At 56.0% G+C, this 22255-nt stretch overlaps 9 protein-coding genes across 9 annotated transcripts; 5 read left to right on the top strand and 4 right to left on the bottom strand.

Annotated features, from left to right (window-relative positions):
- Positions 1–81: 81 nt before the first annotated feature.
- Positions 82–1593, bottom strand: B0H18DRAFT_1011863 (uncharacterized protein). The gene is made up of 8 exons (XM_048029013.1): positions 1517–1593; positions 1419–1465; positions 1130–1360; positions 935–1081; positions 792–905; positions 698–736; positions 379–648; positions 82–329 (listed from the first exon to the last, which is right to left on the bottom strand). The coding sequence occupies exons 2-8, from the start codon at positions 1446–1448 to the stop codon at positions 156–158; spliced, it is 1005 nt and encodes a 334-aa protein (XP_047892428.1). The 5' UTR covers positions 1449–1465; positions 1517–1593; the 3' UTR covers positions 82–155.
- A 2623-nt stretch (positions 1594–4216) lies between these two features.
- On the top strand, positions 4217–5232 carry B0H18DRAFT_877932 (uncharacterized protein; the record flags this gene model as incomplete). Its single annotated transcript, XM_048040591.1, has 4 exons — positions 4217–4591; positions 4650–4688; positions 4738–5007; positions 5059–5232. The coding sequence occupies 4 exons, from the start codon at positions 4217–4219 to the stop codon at positions 5230–5232; spliced, it is 858 nt and encodes a 285-aa protein (XP_047892427.1).
- Positions 5233–5500: 268 nt separating this feature from the next.
- Positions 5501–6371, top strand: B0H18DRAFT_1211833 (uncharacterized protein). The gene is made up of 6 exons (XM_048036434.1): positions 5501–5645; positions 5703–5725; positions 5785–5865; positions 5919–5993; positions 6060–6136; positions 6193–6371. The coding sequence occupies exons 2-6, from the start codon at positions 5723–5725 to the stop codon at positions 6218–6220; spliced, it is 264 nt and encodes an 87-aa protein (XP_047892426.1). The 5' UTR covers positions 5501–5645; positions 5703–5722; the 3' UTR covers positions 6221–6371.
- Positions 6372–7056: 685 nt separating this feature from the next.
- Positions 7057–8190, top strand: B0H18DRAFT_1011859 (kinase-like domain-containing protein). Its single transcript, XM_048029012.1, has 5 exons — positions 7057–7149; positions 7199–7489; positions 7543–7581; positions 7630–7899; positions 7954–8190. The coding sequence occupies exons 2-5, from the start codon at positions 7415–7417 to the stop codon at positions 8122–8124; spliced, it is 555 nt and encodes a 184-aa protein (XP_047892425.1). The 5' UTR covers positions 7057–7149; positions 7199–7414; the 3' UTR covers positions 8125–8190.
- Positions 8191–8322: 132 nt separating this feature from the next.
- Positions 8323–9359, top strand: B0H18DRAFT_1011857 (uncharacterized protein). The gene is made up of 8 exons (XM_048029011.1): positions 8323–8358; positions 8409–8428; positions 8489–8585; positions 8644–8734; positions 8792–8872; positions 8929–9006; positions 9064–9140; positions 9195–9359. Exons 4-8 carry the CDS (start codon positions 8663–8665, stop codon positions 9220–9222), a joined length of 336 nt encoding a protein of 111 aa, XP_047892424.1. The 5' UTR covers positions 8323–8358; positions 8409–8428; positions 8489–8585; positions 8644–8662; the 3' UTR covers positions 9223–9359.
- A 143-nt stretch (positions 9360–9502) lies between these two features.
- B0H18DRAFT_1011855 (chaperonin 10-like protein) lies at positions 9503–11143 on the bottom strand. The gene is given in 6 exon segments (XM_048029010.1): positions 9503–9823; positions 9876–10273; positions 10330–10531; positions 10583–10660; positions 10718–10720; positions 10732–11143. The coding sequence occupies 6 exon segments, from the start codon at positions 10984–10986 to the stop codon at positions 9707–9709; spliced, it is 1053 nt and encodes a 350-aa protein (XP_047892423.1). The 5' UTR covers positions 10987–11143; the 3' UTR covers positions 9503–9706.
- A 594-nt stretch (positions 11144–11737) lies between these two features.
- Positions 11738–12751, bottom strand: B0H18DRAFT_1119917 (6-phosphogluconate dehydrogenase; the record flags this gene model as incomplete). Its single annotated transcript, XM_048034020.1, has 4 exons — positions 11738–12054; positions 12105–12150; positions 12204–12244; positions 12283–12751. 4 exons carry the CDS (start codon positions 12749–12751, stop codon positions 11738–11740), a joined length of 873 nt encoding a protein of 290 aa, XP_047892422.1.
- Positions 12752–14410: 1659 nt separating this feature from the next.
- Positions 14411–17508, bottom strand: B0H18DRAFT_1175729 (uncharacterized protein; the record flags this gene model as incomplete). The annotated part of the gene is made up of 2 exons (XM_048035929.1): positions 14411–17249; positions 17440–17508. The coding sequence occupies 2 exons, from the start codon at positions 17506–17508 to the stop codon at positions 14769–14771; spliced, it is 2550 nt and encodes an 849-aa protein (XP_047892421.1). The 3' UTR covers positions 14411–14768.
- Positions 17509–21724: 4216 nt separating this feature from the next.
- Positions 21725–22247, top strand: B0H18DRAFT_1119914 (uncharacterized protein; the record flags this gene model as incomplete). The annotated part of the gene is made up of 2 exons (XM_048034019.1): positions 21725–21961; positions 22023–22247. Coding segments are annotated over 2 exons (462 nt in total), but the record flags the coding sequence as incomplete, so codon positions are not given.
- Positions 22248–22255: the final 8 nt, after the last annotated feature.

Genomic DNA, 22255 nt, shown 5'->3' with positions numbered 1-22255 from the left:
GTGCCGTTCCTACCAACGGAGCTATACGCACCTGCAAATCAGGGTGCTTCTTGCGCCCACACTTCCATACTGCACCTGCCCTATTCAATAAATAAGCCGAGAAGTGATTTTGACCTAGAAAAAGAGACCGTCTATATGATGATACGTTTCGAGCTTCAGGTTTCAAGGATCGGAGGCTTCAACAGCAGCGGGGGGATCAAAAGAGCGCTCGGGGGGATACTATGAACGATTGCAGCTAGTTTGTCACGAGCATCTACTGCAGACAATCTCAGAGAGACGTCCAATTCGAGCATCTGTTCAAGGATGGTATCGATCTCAGGAATCGTTGCCTAAGTGATGGTCAATGAAATGTGTTCAGACTGACTGCAAGTGACCCACCCGGAAATCAGAAAAGCTCTCCGCCAACTGCCATATATCTGCTTTGAACGGGTCGTACGGCTTCCCACAAGTCATCTCCGGAGGAACTGGGCGTTGATAGCCGACTAATGGCAGCCCACTCAGCACGCGCTGTTGAGGCGGAAGGTCCGAAGGGAATTCGTGGGCCGTCTCAAAATCGGTCAGGAGTGCACGTGGGCGAGACAGAGGCACCCGCATTGCCACTAGAGACTCGGGATGCCATTGGATGAGGTAATTTGCTTTGCACAGGTCCTAGGTCGCTGTCAGAAGAACGAACACGCAGACGAAGTGAGCGCCATACTCTGTGTACTATCCCGAGGTCATGAACAAAAGCAACTGCCTATGATGCTATGTGAGCGGGACTGAGAAAACTGTGCATCAAGTTACGGATTCACCTCCAACGCTTGCAAAATCATATCGACTATGTCGCCGACAGAGTTCTTCGCCCAGAATCCGTAGCAGTCACGCATATTATCGGCCACGAACGGCGAGACGGTAAAAGTGATGTCCTCGAATTCGACTTCTTGCCACAAGGGACAATGTGATTCTCGGCGAACATGCTCCGTGGGCCCTGAGCTAGTTTGCGCAGGATCTCGAGGTGGCGCTTCCCTTCGTCCCCCATTGCAACTACACGTATAACGACATGCACCCCATTCAAGGTCGATCCGGCGCGCGTAAGCTCGTTCTGTAGCCAGGTAATTAGCAAATATAGCTGATCGCGCAACAAACGTACATGACAAGTAAACTTCTGAAGAAGGTCTGTCCAAGATTCTCCACGCATTGAGGTGACGTAGGCAAACCCATTGGATCGCATTGGGTTTCGAGTGTCAGCTCTTGCGTAGAGCCTGTCGAATGGCCACACGTAAATGCCGGCGTCATGGAAAGTGGGTCGGACGGCCTCCCAAACATAGCGCCATTCTTCCTTAGTTTCGAGCGAGCGCCACGAGTTCAAGTCGCGAGGCAACTGTTAGCCAAGCCAATCAATCAATCACCACCAGTAATTTATTTAGTATATAGCTCACTGTCTCGCGTACACCACCGTTGCCTTGCATATGTTGTCCTCTGCTAAGTTACGTGACTGTGAAGGTGGCTGTCACAGTAGCGATACATGAGACCTTACCTCTATACGAGTACAAGAAAGGTCAGAGTTAGATAATTCCCGTCAACAGCTGTATGCGTCAAGGAGAGGTGGTTCGTTGGTTCGAGGTAGTAAGGTAAGGTGGATTCGGACTCAGAAGTCGAACACAGAAGCCATAAGCGCCGCCTCACCGCGCGTGCGCCACGTGACCGCGTCTCGCGATCACTGTGATGAGCTGCCCACTTCGAAGCGTGTAGTCATCCAGGCGAGTGTGACTCGCAACCCGTATGTCGTCCAATTCTACCCATAAAAATACCGATCTCCTCACCGATGAGTCTATGGTCACGCAGCCGATAGAGGATGAGGTGAGCGTGGCACATGTCAACATGCGCGAGTTGGCATTGTGCCCTTCTGCTGGCCAATACCCGCAGGTATGGGTACGTTGCACGAGTGTCACTCGGAGGTTCCACCCCTTCTTGCGCGCCAAATGAGAACCCAGGTCTCAATCGGACTACTAGTCTTGTTGTCCTCAAATTGCTGGACTTGGGGTGGCGTCACGCTCAGTGCGGCCGGCGAATTTGAACTCAGAATGACTGTTCGATTCGCCGAGCTTGGCTTAGATCTAGTAGCGTGTGCTATAGTGCGGTGAGGCAGGTGCGTGCAATGATTCTTGTCTTGCTAATGCACGTATATGATCCAGGACCACGACGCAGTTTACCTGAAGAAAGTGGTCTGGAGTTGTACTCGTAAAACGCGCTGTTCATGTGCTTCTGTCTTCTTTGTTGTCGTAGAAGACATTTGGCTTCCCTGCTGTGGCACCGCCCCATGGAGCAGATCCTATGCAAGATGTCGTGTCTCCCAGGGTCTTCAGAAAGAGCGAACTGACTCACGCCGGCTCTAATTCCACTTCTCTGTCCAAGTATGCCCAGGTGGTCGAGGTATGTTCCACGCGGCACACTGTCACAGTGATCGGGACGCAGGCGGGTACGTGAAGTACTATGCAGATGGCTACCGATGTCGATTTCTTGCACCGATTTTCGGCGCGGATGGGGTCTATTGCTTGTATAGAGAGGTTGGAGTGCCAGGCGTGCGGGTAAATGTCCTATCGCAGTGGATTCTGCCCGAACAGACCGCGCTGACTACTGTATACTTTGCGGGACTGGACGTCGACGTACGTCATGTACGAATCAGTGTGACGATATTGGGCGCGGTGCACACTTCACCAATATCCGATATCCGAAACGGGCGTGAGGTGTATCATCGATGGATACTGTCATCGAGGTCCGGGCTCTCGACCATCGGGTGCGTACAACACATTCAGTGGCTTATGTCAAGCATGCAGTCCTGGTTGACCACCGTCAATATGCACAGAATCTAGGATCAAGCGGCACAGAATTCGTCGCCGATCACACGTAGATATTCCACAAATGTTCATGCTTCACCATGACTACTTGTATTCGCAGGTCTGTCGGCGCCACGACACAAATCACCCGGAAACTCATACACGAACATCGGACACTGCTAGTGTGTCATCAACGCTCTCCGAAACCAGGAGCGACCATGTGGCGCTCCTCAAGTTTTCTCCGTGCATGCCCAAGTGGTGTAGCCAGAGAGCTTGATGCAGCGATAACTCTTCCGTCGAGCAACACTCAAACCTTCGCGGCGATCTTGATACTCGGATGCGTGCGGTCGTCCACGGGCTGTCAACGTGTGGCGGCTTACTGAGAGCTTCTCTGAAGTCAAGTTGAGTCATGGTTTGACCACTTGATCGTTCGCTCGCAATCTGACCGCTCTACAGGAAATGATAAGTGCATGTGTACCTGCACTGAGGCCGAGATATACTGATGGGGATACACGCTGCGACATTCTCCGTTACAGCGGTATTCCTTCTCCTGCCAAGGTAAGTACGTGTAAATGGGCCGGTGTTCGATTCATCAGCAATGCATCACTGTCGTTCGTGCATCGTGTGCGCGTGTCAAGGCATCAACGGTAGTCTTCGGGGCCGTTGAAGCATCGTGGGGCTGAACTGTGTTACTTATCTCTCATTAGCTCAATCTGGACCAAGTTAATTTTTGTGAATGTGTGTTTGCTGCGTGCGATGCGTGAGTTCTCAGAGACTCAGATTCCGACTTTAAATTTCTGGAGTCGGCCCCGCTGCGCTTTGCGCTTAGGCGGTCTGACGCGATCACATGATAGGCCACGCTCTCACGAGTGGTAGGCGCCCTAAACCACTCTGTTCAACACGTTCGCCGTTCGACTTGTCGGCTCACTCATCATACCGTCAACTCCAAGGCTTTCATACAGCTACTAGTACGCTTTGTGCATACACCTGAACATGTCGCTATCGTATGACAGACTATGGACCCCTGCGATTGCGTTGGCGGGCCTCGCCACAGCAGCTGCGACTGTGCGAGTTATCCTATTCCGGAATGGCGCGAAGCGTGGCGTCCAAAGTACGGGCAGTGTACGCGTCACAGTACGTTTTTGAAACGCGTTTACTGGGGTCTTCGATAAAGTAACCCAGCCTTGAACGTTTGAATTCCAGTTACCTCGCGACCTAAACACATGGCGCTTGATCGACAGTGTCGAAGAAGCTCAGCGCGTCTGGGAGGCCGTACGACCCGCTTTCCATAATGCTGGCATCTACCTATGGTCGTCTGGTGGTTCCTCGTCAAGAGCTGATCCACAACACGTCATACTTCCTAATGGATTCGCATACCTTACGCCGACGCGTGGGGAGGCATGGCTGCGAAACCTGCAAGAATTCTATTGTCACGTAAGATTCTTCAGCCATTGATACGCATTCGGCTAAGCGTTTTGAGACAGAACGAGCTCACACGTGGTGGAACAACTGGGGATGGGCTACATGCAGTCGTACGTGTCGCAGCGATGGGAGAAGAAGGGAAGAGGCATCTAGAAATCTTGCGCAAGCTGGCGCGTGGAACGAGAAGTCTGTTCATGGACAATCACGTTGTGCCACTTTGGCAAGAGGTTCAATTCGAGGACATTGTCTTCACCGTCTCGCCATTCGTAGCCCATTCCATGGCTGAGTGTTATGGACAGTGGGCAAAAAACTCCGTCGGGGACATAATTGATATGATTCTACAGGCACTGGAGGTGAGTTCAAGATTATGACACATTGTCACTGCTGCGTAAGACTCAACCTATGTACCAGGCGATTGTTTTCGTCCACGACCTCGGAATAGTGCATAGAGTATGCGGCTCGTCTCGTCCATGGGTTCATCCGGCTCACAACGACATAGGATCTGTGTAAAGCAAACTACGTCGTCCAATGGCATCCGGAATCCTTGAAGTCCATGCGGGTGCCATTAAACCGACCGCGCGTATTCCTCACAGATTTCGAGACGGCCTACGAATTTCACCCTGACGTCCCTTCGGAACAACGCCTGTTATCCGGTCTCCCTATCAAGGATTACCGACGTCCCGTACCGCCAGAGATGGCTTGTGGGGCGTTGTACGACCCATTCAAGGCTGATGTGTGGCAGCTTGCAGAGAGTTTTGCGGATTTCAGGGTATGTCGTGTGCCCCATACTCTACTATGCGCATCGAATAACATTTGTTAGGCGACGATCCCTGACATCGATGCAGTCCTTGAGCAGATGCTTGAACCGAACGTCGCTCTGAGACTGTCTGCTGTGGAAGCTCGTGATAAACTAGCTGCGGTGGTTCATAACATTCCCCCGGTCTCTCTCCTGATTTCCCCCGTACTGTTAAAACGAGCTCCCTTCGGACGGTGATTTTGTATGTGTTCATCTATGCGAAGTCTTGTATATTATCGCTATAAATTGACTTAGAAGGAACTTGTCTCGGTCTGAACCATTGTGCTCGTATCGAGCGTCAGTCAAGAAATTTGCTGTCGTCTTCATTTGACTAGCTGTGGCGCCGGGGCAGCACTGGTACCGTGCTAGGAACCTCTTGATGGTGCGTAGTGACTCACCTACGCTCGATTTGTACTGGTCTCCTTGTTAAGATGCGTGGAAATCACCGCCCAAGTACGGTGGGCGCGAGCAGTCACCAAATCGCCTCCGTCTGCTTCTTCTGCTCCTCGTTTGATATCGGATCTCGCACGATTTCTCTCAGTGGCGTTTGCCATGTACACGTCGACTCACGTCAGGTTGTAGTCTCAAGGCCCTCGCGAGACCACATAAAGGTGCGCGCTGAGGATACTTTCTCCCCATCAGCCTCTCTCCTCCATCACCGCAACTAGCGTTCACAGTAGCTATTGAGATGGTATGTTCTTCACTACCATTCCTTCCTGTAAATCACTACTTACCGATCGCTGCCTTCAGCCGGCCAACAGCCAATATCGTGACTATACAGCTCCTCTGGGAGGTAACACTAGAGGAACTCCGCTGTCCGCCACAGTCGCTGTAAGATGCATGCTTTCCGCGGCTCCTGTACGTGCTGAGAATGTTTTTACCAGGGCAAGTACAGGGCGCACAACTTTGGGGTCTCAAGTGTCGGTGTGCTTGTCAACAGCATTGAGAGCGCGACCGGAGTACGTGTTTTCCAAAAATATCAGTGTCATGAACAGCTGCGATAACATTGATGCTCCTATGTGTAGCCGAAGCTCGTACTGCAGTTCGCTAATGAACAGACGAAGGCATATCATACAGCTCAATGCGAGATGGTGTCTAACGGGTAGGTCGTCATCTATACTCCAATACTTGATGTTACGGCTGAGCGATGCTTTTCAGCACTCCTTTGGGCGCAGCTCCTGCGTGAAAGTAGACAACCGCTGTCGCAGAGGCACCGTGAGGCTACTGTGCAGTATTCATTACGTGAAGCCTGAGTCACTGCGTCCTGTAACCAATTGAATGCACGAATGTACGATTACCTGTGATGTTATGCACACACGAATGTGTTTTTCCCGCTCACCCGCTGTCCGATAATTGTTGAACATCACGCGTTCCCCACTAGTACTGCAGGGCCCCACGGTGAGCGTGCTAGCTGATCATTGCCCTAAGTCCTCCTCTTACTCAATTGAGTCCACGCGATTTGCACCAAGCTGTCTCGTAAGGTAATCCAGTAAGAGCCCCCTCTCGTAGTCTACTATTAACTTAGAAAGCGGCGTTTTCGGGATTCTCATGAACACGATCACGTGATCCAAACCACCGCTTCTGGGCGTTTCAGCCGGTTGTCGCGGGGCGAGTGCTTGGTCTTGACTCTTGTCAGAGTCGGCATACCTCTCGAGCCCTGACACCCTCAACTCTATTTACTGCCAACGCATCACTTACATACCCGGAGCATGATACCATCTTGCAGTAGAATTTGCTCCGCCACAGTCGCGCTTGCTGGCCTCGCCACGGCAGCTGTGACTCTACAACTCTTCCTGTCTCGGAGTCGTAAAGGACACCGTATTCGGAGTACTCGGGACACTGTATGTTGAAAGCAATGTCTATTAAGCTCGTATTACTAAGTTTAGTATCAAGCTGCCCCGCGACCTAGAAACATGGCGTCTGCTTGAAGATAGCATCCCTGTATGGGAGGCTGTCCGACCTACTCTCTATGATGCCGGCGTAATTTTGTGGTCATACAACGGAGCCAGCTCAAGAGCTAGCCCACAACAGATAATTCGCTCCAATGGGTTTGCGTATGTTACTCCGACGCGCGGCGAGGCATGGTCTAGCAACATCCAAAAACTCTACTGTCATGTAAGTCGCGTCACAAAGAGCCCAATTGGCACTCAATAATGATTCACAGAATGAGCTTACTCGGGGTGGCTCGACTATGGGTGGACTCAATGTGGTCATTCGAGTCGCAGTTATCGGGGACCAAGGCAGAAAACACCTAGGCATCTTACGCAAGCTCGCGCGTGGCGCAACCTGTCTATTGACGGAGAATCATGTTGTCCCTCTCTGGGGTGAGGCACGGCTTGAGGACGTAATCTTCGTGATATCGCCATACATTGGTCACAGTATGGATGAATGCTATGGCGGTTGGCCGAAGAACGCTGTCGGGGACATAGTCGATATGATCGTACAAGCACTCGAAGTGAGTGTCATTATTCTCCTGTTTCGGCCGAAATCACTAAGATGTGCTCATAGGCGATTGCCTTCGTCCATAGCCTTGGCATAGTACACAGGGTATGATGTCACTTCAGTCAACATCTACATATTCTGACAAACGCAAAGGACTTATGCAAATCAAATTATGTCGTTCAGTGGCATCCGGAGTCTCTATCGACTATGAAGGTCCCCCTTTCCCGCCCACGCGCATTTCTGACCGACTTTGAGATGGCCCACGAGTTCCCTACGGAACTCTCTTCTGACGACCGCTTGCTGACCGGGTCCCCGGTCGAGGATTACCAACGTCCAGCCCCGCCCGAAATGACTTCTGGAGAACCATACGACCCCTTCAAAGCCGACATATGGCAACTTGCCGAAAGCTTCTCGGACTTCAGGGTGCGTCACTCGGTGCTTGTGTTCCGTGCTTGCACGATGACAAACATGGATCAGACCACCGTCTCCGATATCGATGAAATCCTTGCGGAGATGTTTTCACTGGATGTATCTCTGCGACCGACTGCGGCGGAGGCTCGTGACAAACTGGCAGCGATTGTCCACAGGATACCGCCCATAGATCTTTTGATTCAGCCCCGCTTGTTAAAGCCCTTGCCGAACCTGTGATTCTACGGGCGTATGGTCAAATTCGTCGTAGTTTGCACATCTCCATTGGTTTGTATTGTACTTTGGTCATATCAACTTGGAGTCGTGGGTGCTGCACCAATGGCACACATGTTTGATGTTCGGCCCCGAAGTAGGTTTGTTGCATGATTGCATCACATCACGAAGGACGTCTCTTGTGGCAGTTGGCTTGTCCATCATCGCAGATGTCACTGTTACCGTGGTTGTTGGGCGATAGTTATGTTCTCCGTCAGCCATCCACTGGGATTCTGACTGAGGGTGCCCAAGTTGTACTAGTTCTCGTATGGTATGTGGAACCACCGCCCAGAAGCTGTGTCCTCTCCTCAAAAGAAGTCGTCGACCTCAGATACTAGCACCCGCTCCTAAGTGTGGCGTCGGGCTTCTCAAGCTTCTGCAGCGCAAATAACACTCGCCGTATGAAGCCTGGCAGTGTATTGAGTCCGGTATGCTCTGACTCGCAGTCGTGGGGCTCTGGACTCGAACCTTCTCGCGATACCGCAGACAGGTATAAAGCGCACGTATGCAACGTCGTTTCTCCTCCGTGTCCATCCTCTCTCTTGTCTCACAAGCAGTACCATCAGCTCGACCAATGGTACGATCTTTACTCTCTTCTTACCTGTATGCGCTACTGACTGAGGGCTGCCTTCAGTTCAACTCCGGAAACGCCAACCGCTATCAGCAGCCCCTAGGCGGCGATGGTAGCGGGGCCATACCGACCGCCAATATCGCGGTAGGATACTTGTCACATCATCTGTGCGCGGCTCATAGGGCAATGTCACTCTGCAGGGCAAGTACAGAGTCACTCTGTCCGACGGGACCACTGGTGTGGGTGTGCTCGTCACGCCTATCGAAAGTAGGACCGGGGTGTGTACTTTGCCGGCAATACCGCTCCGCGCATTGACGCCAACCTGATTTCTGCAGCGGAAGCTCAAGCTTCAATTTGGCGACGAACAGAAGGGCATTTACAATGACAAGGAGTGTACGCCGGTTAGCGCAAAGTGAGTGCTTTGGTCTTACCGTGCATCGTCCGACGGCTGAACAACGCACTTCAGCACAGCTGTGAGCGCGCATCCGGTGTAAGTGCGCCACACATAGAAGGAACCCTAGTCCAGAGGCTCTATTTTTCTGGATATGACTTGAGCTTAGTAGGCTTTGTAACATTTACGACATTGAACGTGACTGCGCTTGCGAATATATTCTCCCCATTCCAATTCCCCAAACCGTGGCTGCTGCGATGAAACCACAAGTGGTCGCCTACAAAGGCATGTCAGATCTGAGGAGATGTTTGTGCGAATGGCATTCGCGAGACTTCTACGGACCACGACCCGTAGCACTTAGTGGTTGAGTCGAGCGCCCGGTACCGTCACCGTCAGTGTCCGAAAGGACAAGAGAACACGCTGGTGCCTCCTGAATCAGGCCGCTCACGTTGCATCCGACGTACATCGACCATAGCCGACCACCTATAACAAGACGCCACAGGGATACGCCACAGTGAATTTACATTCTTCATACAGGTAGCTGGACTTCTCATAATCGTGGGTTCTGTACAACATATCTATACACTCTATACGTTCTCTTGCGGATGAGCCACGAGCTTTACGCAACTTACGCCCTTTCCGACCTTCTCCACCCCTGCAGGTATTCCCTCCAAGCCGCCGGGAACGACCTCAACGGGCACCGGCTAAACACCACCTCGTCAGCGCAGTCGCCGACCTGGACAACCGAGCACATACCTTCAGCGCGCCCTCGGCGAGCAGCTCCGTCAGCTTCGAGTACAGGCTCGCGCCGAGCTTGCGGTTCTGCGGGATATGCACGTCGCCGAACATGAAGAAGTTCGTCTTCTCGGGCACCTTCTTCTCCGGAGCCACCAGGTCGTGCTGCACCGACGCAAGGACCCCGCCCGGCGCGAGGAGGTCGTAGCCGAGGTTCTGCGTCTCTTCCGCGCCGGCGGCGTCGAAGATGGTCTTGAACGGCTCCGGGGTTATCTTCCGGATCTCCGCTTGGAGCGCGGCGGGGGAGAGCCTGCGGTCGAGGACGTGTGTGGCGCCGAGGGACTTGAGGAACGAGGCGTTGCTGAGGGAGGCTGTAGCGATTATAGGGCTGAAGCCGGAGAGCTTGAGCAGCTGGATGGCTACGCAGCGGCGGTTAGCTGTGCTTGTGATACGCACGGCCTAAGGGTTGTCTTACTCATTTGTCCGACGGTGCTGGCGCCGCTGAAGACGACCGTAGGCTGCCCTTGGTACTTGCCGCGGCCACCTTCTTCCCAAGGAGGCGTCAGGCCGCACGTACCGCCGATTACGTTCACTCCATCATGGTATAGCGCCACGGCGGAGGTCGCCAGGGCGAGAGGGATCGTGGCGGCTTGGTCAAAGGTGATGTCGTCGGGGATCTAAGAACAGGTCAGTCAGTCACTCCTTGTAGATGATGCACTATCCGGTACCTTTGCAGTCGTGTCCTCGGACGTGAGGGCGTACTGCTGGAAGCCAGCGCACCGATCATCTCCGAACGCGCATTGCTGTAACCTGCGGGTTGATCGAATGATCCACGGGATTGTTAGTCTACATGTAGCGTAAGGGAAAATGCGCCGTACACTCTATCGCCCTTCTGGAACTTCGTGACGCCCTCGCCGACCTCCTCAACGGTACCCGCAGCATCGAAGCCGATAATAGCTGGATACTTCTCGACGAGGATCCCCATAGCTTGGATTGCCCAGTCAGCCGGCGCCAGCCCCGCGGCCTCGACCTTGATCAGGAGCTCTCCCGGGCCAGGCTTGTACGTAGGTACAGACCTGACGACGAAGGGAGCTTGTTTCTCGGGAAGATAGAGTGCTCGGTGTTCGGACATGGCGTCGAGGAGAAGTGTTTGTTATGGAACCTTGTGATTTGATGGAGAACTTGTGGATTCTGCGATGCAAGAGTTATATACTCCGAGCCATGGCATGTTAATAATCATCAACCGGGATATGATTCATGAACATATAGACGCTTGTCGGCTTTTATGGTCTGCTACGAAGACTACATGAACATAGTTATGCATTGCCATCAACGGAGCGGGGAGTGTCCGCCCGATGTCAGCTCCATATACTGACCGATCGTACCGCACGGAGTCGCGAGCGGGGCAGACGTGTCTGCACGGCTCGAGCTTGAAGCTCTTGAAGTTGAAAGCTTGAAGCTTTGAAGCTTGACATTGGCTGGGTAATACGGGGCCTCGCCGAGTGTACGCCGAGTGTAGTACGCAATCGAGACGGCGAAAGCGCGTGTCGATCGGTTGTCATCCTGTGAACGTCAGCATCGCATGGTCAGATGGGGCACAATCACGGTCATGAGACGAAACGGCCCTTGTGCCTCGAATGGATCGACTGCGATATCCGACCGAGATTCGATGGCACGTCCAGTGTCTGACAAGATCTTCTAGTGTCTAACCCACAGACATAGCCCTGCAATGTTCCATCATAGTATCACAAACCATCCTTTCCTCTGGGACGGCGAGGACATGCATAATGACTGAAAGCGCATGATGGCTGAACTCTCGCGCTGTAGACTCACAACATCAACAGAACGACTACGACGATGAAAGAGGTAGGAATAGTCGCGCATCACTTCTGTCCACCAATGACCGCTTTCGCATCGTCCACGAAGCTCCTCAGGACTTTGACATCTTCCGCTGGCCCGCCCTCCTTCTCCTCTTTCAACGAGCGCTCGACTCGCTCGTACAGTCGCGCGAGGCCTTGGTGAATCTGACCTTCGCCATCGCCGACGAACGAGGAGATCTCCTCCATCTCGCCGACCCAGCGGTACGCTTTTGGGAGCATCGCGGGAACGCTGGTCGTGATCCGCTGCAGGACTTGTGGCTGTGATGAGTGCAGCTCGTGCACCAGCGCTTGGGCGGTCGCGGGCGACGACGCGTGTGCAGCTAACCGTCGCTGAGCATGACGAACGGAGGGACGAACTGCTTCTACCCACCGAGGATCATAGTCGTGGTGAGGCCTATGATGCCCTTGGAGATGCCCTGGCCCGCATGATGGGTGTTGAGCGGATATGATAACAGTGACGACCTCTTACCGCGTACGACATCTTGAGCGCGCTCGCATCACCCACTCCAGCTCCCTCACCTCTCAGCGGGGAGACCTTCAGACCATACTGGATAATCCAGAAAACTCGTCAAGCAGGGCGCTATCCTCCGGGGCGGCCGACGCATAGAACACAGGGTCGTACCCCTCCTTCGGCGGCCCGCCGATGATCCCAGCGTCGACAAAGCCAATCCCACTCCCATCAAACAGTGCCGCGATCTTCTTCACCGTCTCCGGGCTCACCGCGTTGCAGTCCGCGAAGGCCAGTCGAAACTTCGACTGCGCGGGTGCGACGTCCTTGTAGCGCGCCGCGAACGCGAGCGCGTCGCTCGGCGGGAGGATGCTGAGGACCCACTGCGAACGCGCGGCGAGTTCTGGCATGGGGACGTCGAGCATGCCTGCTGAGGCCGCGCGTTCGCGGGTGGCCTGCGAGCGCCCTTCGAGGTTGGTGAGCACCGTGCAGCCTGCGGTCGTGAGCCTTCGCGCGACCGCGGCGCCCATTGCGCCTGCGGCGACGACTGCGAGTGTTGGAGGGGACATGGATCGCAAATAACGACCTCAGCCTTGTGTCCGCGATAAGGAGGGCAGGACTCGAACCCAGAGGAATGCGTGACGCACGACGAACATGGTGATAACGCCAGAAATAATGGTGGTGGTCCGGAATCGCTATGCCGCTGCGCAGAGTTGCCGCGAAACGCCCGTCTACCATGTAAGTATGTCACGTGCTAGTACAGTACCAAGTGGCGGGGCCGTAGCGTCCAAGTAGCGTCTGTACCAGGCCGCTACGTGTACGAGTTCACTCGATGAAATGCAAGGGCATTTACCTCGGTACAATTCTGTCACTCGAACCTCCCTCGCCATCGCGTTGAAGTGGTGAACTGGGTTGATAGGCTCACGCCGCCGCTGTCAATCCTGAACTTCGGACTTCCGCCGGACTAGAACAAGTTTGGCTACCTGTCTCTCAGTTGTCTTGAGGCTTGAAATGCCATATCAAGTCTAGCTCACTGTATGCAACACTGACTCTGGTGAGAATACCGATACTCATCCATCACCCCAGATGGTCGGCGCAGAGCTTGAGCTGACGTGACATGTTGTCGCCGGATGGTGATTCTAGCTTCCAGTGACGCGTCCACATAAATCGGCGACAATAAATTGTATCGATACTTTGAGGTATGGAATGACTCGGTTGCGGAACTATGATCATGGAAACGGCTTCTGACAGGTGATCTGAGTAGTCTAAGATGCCCTGTTTAACACAATCACGGTTCTTCCCCTCAGCCTCGCTTTGCCATTGACCATTCCAGATATACTCCAAAACATATACTCTCAAACTGCCTTAGCTGCTACAGTATGTATGCGATGCTAGACGTCTGGGCGCCGAAAGCTTCGTGGACACACTAGTACGTGAGTACCCAGATCACAGCCTCTAGAATTGGTTCGGCTGACCCACTTCACACGTACAGCAGCTGAGGAGTCAGGCGATGTATCCGCTAGTCTGTGTACGCCGTTAGCGTACTCGGCTTTCGCTGATGCCATGTCGTGAATACACGTTTCATGCGCCACACTGGCATGTCATTACCCTAGTACGCCTCACTCTCTTCGTCCCCTATTCCGTCTCTTCTAACTGGCGCCACTGCATCATAAAATACACAGATCTCCGAATAGAGGGTGCATGAGGGTTTGTCATATTTGGGCACCATGCATCTAGGCACCGCTCGCAGAGTGTGTTCCGCACAGAACTCGAGGTGGCGACCCATTCTCTGCGCCTCATGTCTTCTATCCACGAGTCTCGCTGCATTCCCCGTACCGCCCTTGATTGTATATGGGAGATCACATCATCCATTTGGAGTAGATGCTCAGCAAGCTTCCGGGACGCTCTAACTCTCGAGGTGAGTCATAATATTGTTCTTCGGTACTCGTACTCTGTAGTCAGCGAAGGTTGACCTGTAGATCCCGGTGCCTATTCTATGGTGGATCACACGCGACGTTGCGGTAGCTGTTCCGTGTTCTGGAAGTCTTCTCTCGTGCTACGTCTGAGTTGCTGGAGCCGAGTTGTTGGAGCGATCCCGGCAAGCAATTGCAAACCTAGATCTGGTGCGGTTTATGGAGACATCCATAGTACTATCTAATATGTATCGTCTAACCGCAGCAGTTGGCATTCACAAAAAGTATCAACATGGTCTAGACCGAGGTCAGGGGTGTGAAGCCCGAGGCAGGTCGGGACGTGCCGGGATGCCCGTCGGGCGAACAGTGCTCCTCGGGACCCTGGAAGCTGGCGATCCAGCGGGGCAGGGAGGAGCGTGAAGCGGGACTCTTAGCGAGTCGCGGTTCGGCGACGACCAGGAGGGCGAGCTTGCTCGGCCTCGGGTCGCGTCCTCGCGAGGCTGGCTACCGGGAGCGGACCTGCAGAGGTAGGACTCTCACCTATGTACAGCGCGGGCGAGCAGCCGTAGCCGGTCAGCGCGGGGAACCGAGACCAGCCTAGCAGAGAGAAAAGGAAAGACAATGCGAAAGAAGATGTATTTCCCACGATGCTACGCCTACGCTATATGCTTGCTTACATAAGCCCGAGGGCGCTACGATGCCTGAAAACATACGGTTCACGACCCAACTCCTCTCGGTGGACCGCTCGGAACATCGTGACGAGCTGGTACTCCAGCTCCCTCACAGAGCCCCCCGTCGTGGATCGTATGCGCGTCAGCATTGGAGCGGATAGGTCCCAGCTCTCCATGATGCGTGCGACCGCCCGCCAATAGCGGAGGCGATAGAGGTCGTCCGTGCTGTCGAGGAACGCGGATTCCCGGCTATCGGGGTAGTAGTCCAGCTCGACGCCCCATAACACCCTGCGAACGCTGTCGCGGACGCGTGCCCACACCCGCGGGCGGTCCCGTGTTGGTGCCTCTCTGAGTCCCTTGTGCATGTGCGCCGTGAGTCGCTCGAAGTCGGTGCGGAAGAGGAACGTGTCGAGCTCCCAAAGGTTGGCTTTGCGGCGTTCGACGGGGACTGGATGGATGCCACATTTCTCCATCGCGACCTCGTTGACTACGGTGTCCAGTCCTTTCACCTGCGACATATAGTCGGCGCCTGGCTTGAGACGGTCGCCCCATTTCGCAGCGGTGCGCCATTTTTCATCGGCGTCTTCCGGCTTGACTTCCCGGAGCTGCTCGATGTACTTGTACTGCCTACTGTCCCAGAGCAGGGCGCGCATCACCGCCAGCTTGCCATCTCGCAGAATGTCCGGCGGCGGGACGGGGTACTTGTCGACAGGCGTAATGACCGGTGCGGGGCCGTCGTCCGTCTCCCATGGCAGGCGCAGGGGCTTCACGCGGGTGTCGATCTCGAAAGGTGTGGACAGGAAGAGGAAGACCTCCAGTCCTGATCGTATCGGAATAGAGGTGCGGCACGGGTAGCCTTGATCATCCGTGACGACCTCCGACGGCGTAGAGCCCGGACGTAAGAACGTGACGTCCCGATCCGGTGCTCCCCATAGGTACGGCCCTTCCGGTTTATGCGAGTAGAGCTCGGCGTCGCTGGGCGGTGGTGCTCGACTTGCCAGGTGCGTGTTGACCGTTCCGACTCGAGTAGTGGTTGGCGCGCTCCAACCTTGGTCCTGACGCAGGTTGAGGCGTTGCAGGAGCGACCTGTGCTCGTCACTGATGCGTACAGGGGATTTACTGCGGTCGCGGTGCTGGCTTTGCGTGTCCCGCCGACCCCGGGGTTGAGGGCGGTCCTCTACCGGGTCCGACAAGCGCGCCGCTAATGGCACAATTGATTGGCTGCGGCCTCGAGTTCTCCCGTCTCTGCTATCCCTCCGACGGTGACGGTCGGGGGATGGAGAGCGGCGTCGGCGTTGCTCGGGCCGGGGTGATAGAGACCGGCTGTCCCGCCGCCGTCTGCCCTCGTGATGCAATCTAGGGGGGGCCTCGGGTTGGCGGCGGTGATGTTGACTAGGGGGGTGGTTGTCGCGAGTGCTGACCGCGCTGGGGTGGTGAATGTTGCAGTCCCACAACTCGGTGGACAGAGATTGCGGTAGGGGCGCCGTGCGTACCTGGAGGCCCGCGCACTCGATCCCGTCTCCGTTCGTGCGGTACCAGCACTGCACTCCCACGTACATTAGCTTTTTACGGCGCACTAACGCGTCGGCCGAGTCGTCCAGCCAGATCCCTACCGTGCGCTGGTTAGGGAGAGGGTATTGCAGCAGACCGGCGTCCCAGTACTGTTGAAACGTCCGGTATGCCGTGAGGCTGCGCATGTCGAGGATGTGTCGCTGGACACGCGCCAGGTCGATGCGAGCGTGTTCGAGGTCCGTGGGGCTCCTTCGAAGGCGGAGGAGCGTCGTGAGGGTTTCCTGATCCTGTCCAAACAACGGAGGCATCGGACTGCCTACCACGTACGTGTCCCGTGTGGCTTGACGCTCGCTGGCGTACAGTGCGAGGAGGGCATCCACGAGGTCGCCATTGACTCGCCCTCTCCGGGTGAAATAGTCCGCCGTGTCGAAATTGACGCCATCTTCCAAGCGAACGTACACTGGGTCGTGCTCGTTGCTTGACGCGCTGCTGTGAACGAACGCGCGATGAGTCATACCTGCCGTGTACGGCTGCGGGACCTCCGTCCAGTCGTGCTCCCCTAGCCTGCCATCCGCATAAGTAACGGGCGTGTCCGTTGTTGACGGCGGCGAGGGGATGAACGGGGCGGTAGGCGAAATGAGCAGAGCCCCATCCGTGTCGATTGCATGGGCTGTGACCATTTTGTGGGTCTGGTAAGCCCGAAACACCGCCTGTTGCCGTTCCTTGTCTGGTTTCGCGTCCGCGGGGGGCGTCCAGAGCGGGCGATGTTCTCGGACGTAGATCGGCATGGTTAGAGAGTAGATGGGCGAGCAAGACGGTTCGATGGAAGAAGAGGACGACGTGTGCGCGCCAAGTCGGGCCTCCGGGCGCTCGTTGAGCGTGACCTCATAGCCGCCCGCCGCCCGCGCTGGTTTGGGGAAGCGTCGGCGAGTCTGCTCGGGCTGTTGGTTCGGGTTGGCCTGGCGTGGTAGCTGGGGTATCGAGAGTAGATGGTAGGGAGAAATGAGTGATGGGTATGAAAGAAGAGGAGACACGGTATGTTGGGGATGGGATATGATTAAGGGGAATCGAGTATACTGGTAATGGTTCTGTATGTAAAGACGGTGATACGGTTGTGTCTCGTAGATGAGCTGTACGTCGGGCATATAGGATAGGAATGACCGTGATAACAAGCACAATGATGACAATCCAACCTATTGTGACTCCAATGGCTGTTGGGCTGAGGGGCATCGTACAAGGGAAAGATTGATGGTTTGCCGGACTTTGCTCTGTTGGTGACCCGCCATATAATATCCATGGGCGCTTGCTCTGGCGCTCATTTGGAGTGGTCTGATTTACAGCGGACACGTGTGTATATATTACGCTACGCGGCGTACAAGATGGCTAGATGATGCTGTGGACCTTTCCTCCTAACCGACCCGTCTGACGTAAAGCTGCCACTTGGGACTGCCGTCATGTTTGAGCTGGAGGCTGACTGGCTCTGCCCGCCCACCTCCTGCTCTAACATGCTAGACAGACTTGAGAGGGTTTGAGCGTTCCTTAGGCTATCACCTGTGGTACCGGGTAGGGCGTGTCCTACGTCAGTTCCTACTGGTCGGGTGGTGTGCCTGATAGTCCCTTAGGATGTCCCGTGCGTTACGCAGATCAAACTCGGACGCCCAGGAATCTTCTGTCGGCCCATAGCCTTTCCAACGAACCAGGAACTCCAATCGGTTGCGCCGCCGCTTGTTACGACGCCATCCAATGATGTCCTCCACTTCCCACTCTTGCGAGGCCAACAGGTCCGATTGGCGCGGGTCTGCCACCGTAGGTCTAGGTATGGACGCAAACTGGCCAGCGGTGTCCTCGTGGTAGAGCCTGAGGTGCTCAATGTTTAGGACCGGATTCATCGGGTATGTGTCTGGCAATGCTAGCTTGTAAACCATGGGGTTGACACGCTCCTGGACTTCGAAGGGTCCCAACATCCGTTGCACGAGTTTCTTCCCTGTCCCTTGCACGTCGACTAGTTCCAGACTGTGTGGATTTACCAGCACCTTTGATCCGACCTCGAACTGTTCTACGCGGCGCCCGTTGTTGTACGCGCGAGCCATCTGCTCCTGTGCCTGCGCTAACGCTGCTCGCGCCTTCTCGCGATGCTCTTGCATGTCAAACAGGAAGTTTTGTGCGTGGTCAAAAGGGCCCCGTGGGCGTTCCACGTGTGGGGTGTTGCGTGACAAGAAGTCGAGGTCCTGTGTGGGTTCCATGCCATATAGTAGGAAGAAGGGTGATTGACCGGTGGCTGAGTGAACCGAGGAATTGTAGGCGTGACAGACCAGTGGTAGCCAACGCGCCCAGCTCTGGCGGTCCGTGTGCACGTAGGCGCGGAGCATCGTTTCGATCGTTTGGTTGACGATTTCTGTCTGGCCATCGTGCTGTGGATGATGCGCTGATGAAAGACTGAGGTGAACATTCAGTCGTCGAGCCACTGCCCTCCAGAACTCCGAGGTCCAACGTGGATCCCTGTCGCTGATGATGTGCTCGGGGGTGCCGAAGCGCAGGATCACATTGTCGACGAATAGTTGAGCGAACTGGACGGTGTCCAGTGAGCTCCGACATGGGATGCATTGTACGTGCTTCGTGAGGCGGCATACTGTGACGAAGATGGCATTGAAGCCGTCCGAATCTGGGAGGCCTGTTATGAGGTCCATTGACACCCATTGATACGGTCGTTGAGGTATTGGGTTTGGCCGTAACGTTCCTGCTGGCGCTCGTCGGTCAACCTTGGTCTTTTGGCAGACGTCGCAAGAACGCGCATATGCTTCCGCGTCGCGTCTCATCGTCGGCCAGTAGAAACGAAGGCCCAGTTTCTTGGTGAGTTTGCGCGCTCCCTCGTGAGCTGATGCGAGGGGGGAGTCGTGTACGCTGGACAGTATGGTGGGCGTCAGTTCCTTTGGAACGCATAGCTTCGCTGGCTCGTCATTGATTCGCATGTATAAGAGTCCGCGTACGTCCGTGGTGAAGCATTGTCCTTTAAATGCGACGAGCTCCGATTGCGACGCCTTGGCCCACTTGTCCTTGAAGAACGAGTCCTTCTGGTAGCCTTCGACGAAGCGTTGTGCCAGCGTTTCGCTGAGCTCGAGGAGGATGGTGTACGGTGCGTTCTCCCAGTCTCTGGGTTCGGAATCGCGCTGCGGCTTGGGTGCCGTCCTCCTGTCCGTTGTTCTCTCCTCCGGGCGTTCAGCGGGTTCTGCGTTCTTGCGTACCCTCTGCCGGCGCGATGCGGGCGCCTCCGCTGTCTTGCTCCCAGTCCGATTCGCCGGCGCCTCCGTTTGTTCGTGCTGTGTTGCGGGCGATCCCACTTGGCCGCGCTGCGCTGCTGTTCGACTCCGCGTCTGTACTGCTGCGCCCGTGCGCGACTCCACCGTGTCCGTTGTCTGGTGAGCCGAATAGAATGCTAGGGAGGGCGCGTCCTCCAGCACCTCTGTCCAGGAGTACCACTTAGAGGCCGACGCGGCTGCTTTTGGGGCCGGTTGTTTGCGGGCTGCGCGTTGTGTAGGTTGCGAGTCTCCCGGGTCGAAAAGAGACCGGAAGGAATCGATGGTGTCGGTAGAAACGACGGGCGGGGGCTGTTGGCAAGCGGATGGGGAGGGGATGTGACGATTCGGGCCCGGAGGGGACGTACGAGCTCGGATACTCGCAGGGGACACTGTAACGCGGTCGGAGGAGAGTGGTGGAGTCGTCCCACAACGCAGGGACTCAGAGTGAACGCGTAGAAACTCGTTGAAGCCGGATAAAACGCAGAGAGCCGGAAGGAAACGCGGTGCTCGTTGAAGGTGAACGCAGTGATCTATTCGCAACGCAGTAAACGCAGTAAACGCAGGACGCAGTCAGAAACGCAGGGAATCGCCGTTGAGCTCGCTCTCTACTCCTAGGTGGTAGGTAGGTAGGATCTCCCCCCGTCCGGTCCCCGGCTCCCTCCCTTATGTCCCCTCCGGCTCGCTATCCCACGCCCCCGCCTCGCTGGCACCCTTCTCCGTACTCACCCGTTCCCTCCGGTCCCTCTTAAGCCCCCTCCTTCCCTTCCTTTACCGTCTCCCGTCCAGTGCCATGCCGTCCGATGCCCCACCCAATCCCTCCGCCATCGTCTACTCCACTCGCTTCTACCGTCTTCTCGCTCTCCTCCGGGATGAACGAGTCGTCGAGCCGCGTCTTGTCGCTGACAGTCCTACCGAATGGTTGGCCTGGGCCCACGGCGCCCGCTGGATCATCGTGGGTGATATTCTTCTCGTCTATTCCCCGTCCGGCGGGCTGATCCTCCTTCCGGTACGTAGCGCATGCTCTTCGACTCCCGGGCGCGAGCTACCGCGCATGGCGACGCGTCCCTCCCTCTCATCCGCCGGTTCTCCGACGTCCAGGAATGATCGACTACCTTGACCAGGTGTTCTCGACCATCGCGTCCGAGCATAGCGTCATTGGCGAGCCGTACCCTGCTATCGCCTGGTCCGCCAACCGCGTCGCTGTTGAGCAGTCCGATGTCGAAGTGGGCCGTCCGTTGCTCCCGGTCCGGTACCTCGAGAGGCCCATGCAGCTCTCCCCCCTCCGGGCTTCCTCCGACGGCCTCGACGCGCTCATCTCCCAGCTCCAGCGTTACGCTACCGTTCAACGTGACGCATTCGCCTCCTTTCAGTCCGAGGCCCAACACACCCGCCGTATTCTCTCCGCCCTGGCGTCCAGTGTTGCCGGCGTGCATGATCGTCTTTCACGTGGCGTGTACGTTCCGGACGCTGACTATTCCGGCATTCCGCGTCGCCTTCAGTTCCCTCCGGCGCGTACTAGTGACGACTTCGAGGATGCGGGTGTCGAAACTGAGACCGAGACTGATTTAATGGATGAGGGGGAGAGTGTGCGTGAGGGGTAGTTCGTTCCTGTACCCTCCGGTGCCGTCCACGGCTGCCTCCGGTTGCCCTACCTGTTGCTTTCCGGTCGTGCTGCCTGGGTAACCTATCCTTCGACATTCCTTCCGTGTGTAACGTCGTCTGTTGTCTCCTGTGGTCGTGTGCCCTATATCCGTTGGTTCCGGGCCTGCTCTGTGGGGCTTCCCCACATCTCCCCCCACCTGAAATTCTGACCGTCCCCGGTCAGGCCGTCTCCGGTCCGTTTGCTGTGTTCGTTGTACGCGCTCGTTTATCCCCGCCTCCGTGTCCCTTCCTTCACTGACCCTGCCGGAATTTGCCCGTCTCGCTCGATCATCCAGCCTACCTTCCCGGGACTTGATTGGCCGGGCGCGTTCCCTCCGTGGGAAGAAGTGGCCTGGGATCTCGATCGGCCCTCCGATCAGTGTGGCTCCGGGCCATCAGCGGCCACCGTCCGCGTATAAATCGCTGCCTCCGGTGCTCCCTCCGCCTGCCCAGCATCCTCCACCACCTGCTCCTCTCCTCGCTGTCGACCCGCTTTCCTCGTGCTCTCCATGTCTCGCTCCCCGTCCTCTGAAGCCCGCGCTGTGGCCTTCGATGCCGCCACCGCCTTGGCGTCCAGTTTCCCGGATCGCCTCTACTCCCTCCGGCTCGCCGCACTCTCCACCCTCGTCAACCTGGAGATGAGGATCGTCTGCGTCGCCCGTGCCGAGCCCCCTCTGTCCGACGACGCCCCTCCGGATGAGAGTTCCGCATGGCTCTCGTGGGCTCGCGAGGTAGCGCTTGCTGGAGTAAGCCCCCCCCCTTTTCTCCTGTTTCCCCGTGAGCCGCAACTGACGTCTTCTTTTACAGGCTATCTTCCTGGCGAACCAGGAGTACGCGCTGGGGCAGGGTCACCCGCGGGTTGAGATGCGCCCCGAGACCCTCGTCGCCCTCGGCTCGCTCCTTACTCGTCTTAACGAGTATGCGGAGGTCGACTCCGTTTACAAGCGGACCCTCGAGGTCCTCGTTGAAGACATCACCACCCCGGCCCTCCTCGTCGGTACTGAAGCGCGCTGGGCCAGTACGTACTTCAAGGTCGCCGA

The sequence above is a fragment of the Fomitopsis serialis genome, assembly GCF_022376445.1.
Source record: "Fomitopsis serialis strain Sig1Antser10 chromosome Unknown B0H18scaffold_41, whole genome shotgun sequence".
NCBI classification, from domain to species: Eukaryota; Fungi; Basidiomycota; class Agaricomycetes; order Polyporales; family Fomitopsidaceae; genus Fomitopsis; species Fomitopsis serialis.
Note: the sequence above shows the minus strand (reverse complement) of the source record. Positions and strands in the feature narration are given on the sequence as shown.

Excerpts from the sequence above, each read along its gene's own strand:
- B0H18DRAFT_1011863 (XM_048029013.1), bottom strand. The coding sequence starts at position 1,448 with ATGCAAGGCAACGGTGGTGTACGCGAGACA. Across the intron at positions 1,361-1,418 it reads ACGGTGGTGTACGCGAGACA|TTGCCTCGCGACTTGAACTC; the intron begins GTGAGCTATATA and ends CTTGGCTAACAG. Across the intron at positions 1,082-1,129 it reads TTCAGAAGTTTACTTGTCAT|AACGAGCTTACGCGCGCCGG; the intron begins GTACGTTTGTTG and ends ACCTGGCTACAG.
- B0H18DRAFT_1211833 (XM_048036434.1), top strand. Across the intron at positions 5,866-5,918 it reads CGCTGTCCGCCACAGTCGCT|GGCAAGTACAGGGCGCACAA; the intron begins GTAAGATGCATG and ends TGTTTTTACCAG. Across the intron at positions 6,137-6,192 it reads TGCGAGATGGTGTCTAACGG|CACTCCTTTGGGCGCAGCTC; the intron begins GTAGGTCGTCAT and ends GATGCTTTTCAG.
- B0H18DRAFT_1011859 (XM_048029012.1), top strand. The coding sequence starts at position 7,415 with ATGGATGAATGCTATGGCGGTTGGCCGAAGAACGCTGTCGGGGACATA. Across the intron at positions 7,490-7,542 it reads TGATCGTACAAGCACTCGAA|GCGATTGCCTTCGTCCATAG; the intron begins GTGAGTGTCATT and ends ATGTGCTCATAG. Across the intron at positions 7,900-7,953 it reads AAAGCTTCTCGGACTTCAGG|ACCACCGTCTCCGATATCGA; the intron begins GTGCGTCACTCG and ends AACATGGATCAG.
- B0H18DRAFT_1011857 (XM_048029011.1), top strand. The coding sequence starts at position 8,663 with ATGCAACGTCGTTTCTCCTCCGTGTCCATCCTCTCTCTTGTCTCACAA. Across the intron at positions 8,873-8,928 it reads TACCGACCGCCAATATCGCG|GGCAAGTACAGAGTCACTCT; the intron begins GTAGGATACTTG and ends GTCACTCTGCAG. Across the intron at positions 9,007-9,063 it reads CTATCGAAAGTAGGACCGGG|CGGAAGCTCAAGCTTCAATT; the intron begins GTGTGTACTTTG and ends TGATTTCTGCAG.
- B0H18DRAFT_1011855 (XM_048029010.1), bottom strand. The coding sequence starts at position 10,986 with ATGTCCGAACACCGAGCACTCTATCTTCCCGAGAAACAAGCTCCCTTC. Across the intron at positions 10,532-10,582 it reads CCGAGGACACGACTGCAAAG|ATCCCCGACGACATCACCTT; the intron begins GTACCGGATAGT and ends ACCTGTTCTTAG. Across the intron at positions 9,824-9,875 it reads TCGCCGAGGGCGCGCTGAAG|CCGGTGCCCGTTGAGGTCGT; the intron begins GTATGTGCTCGG and ends GGTGGTGTTTAG.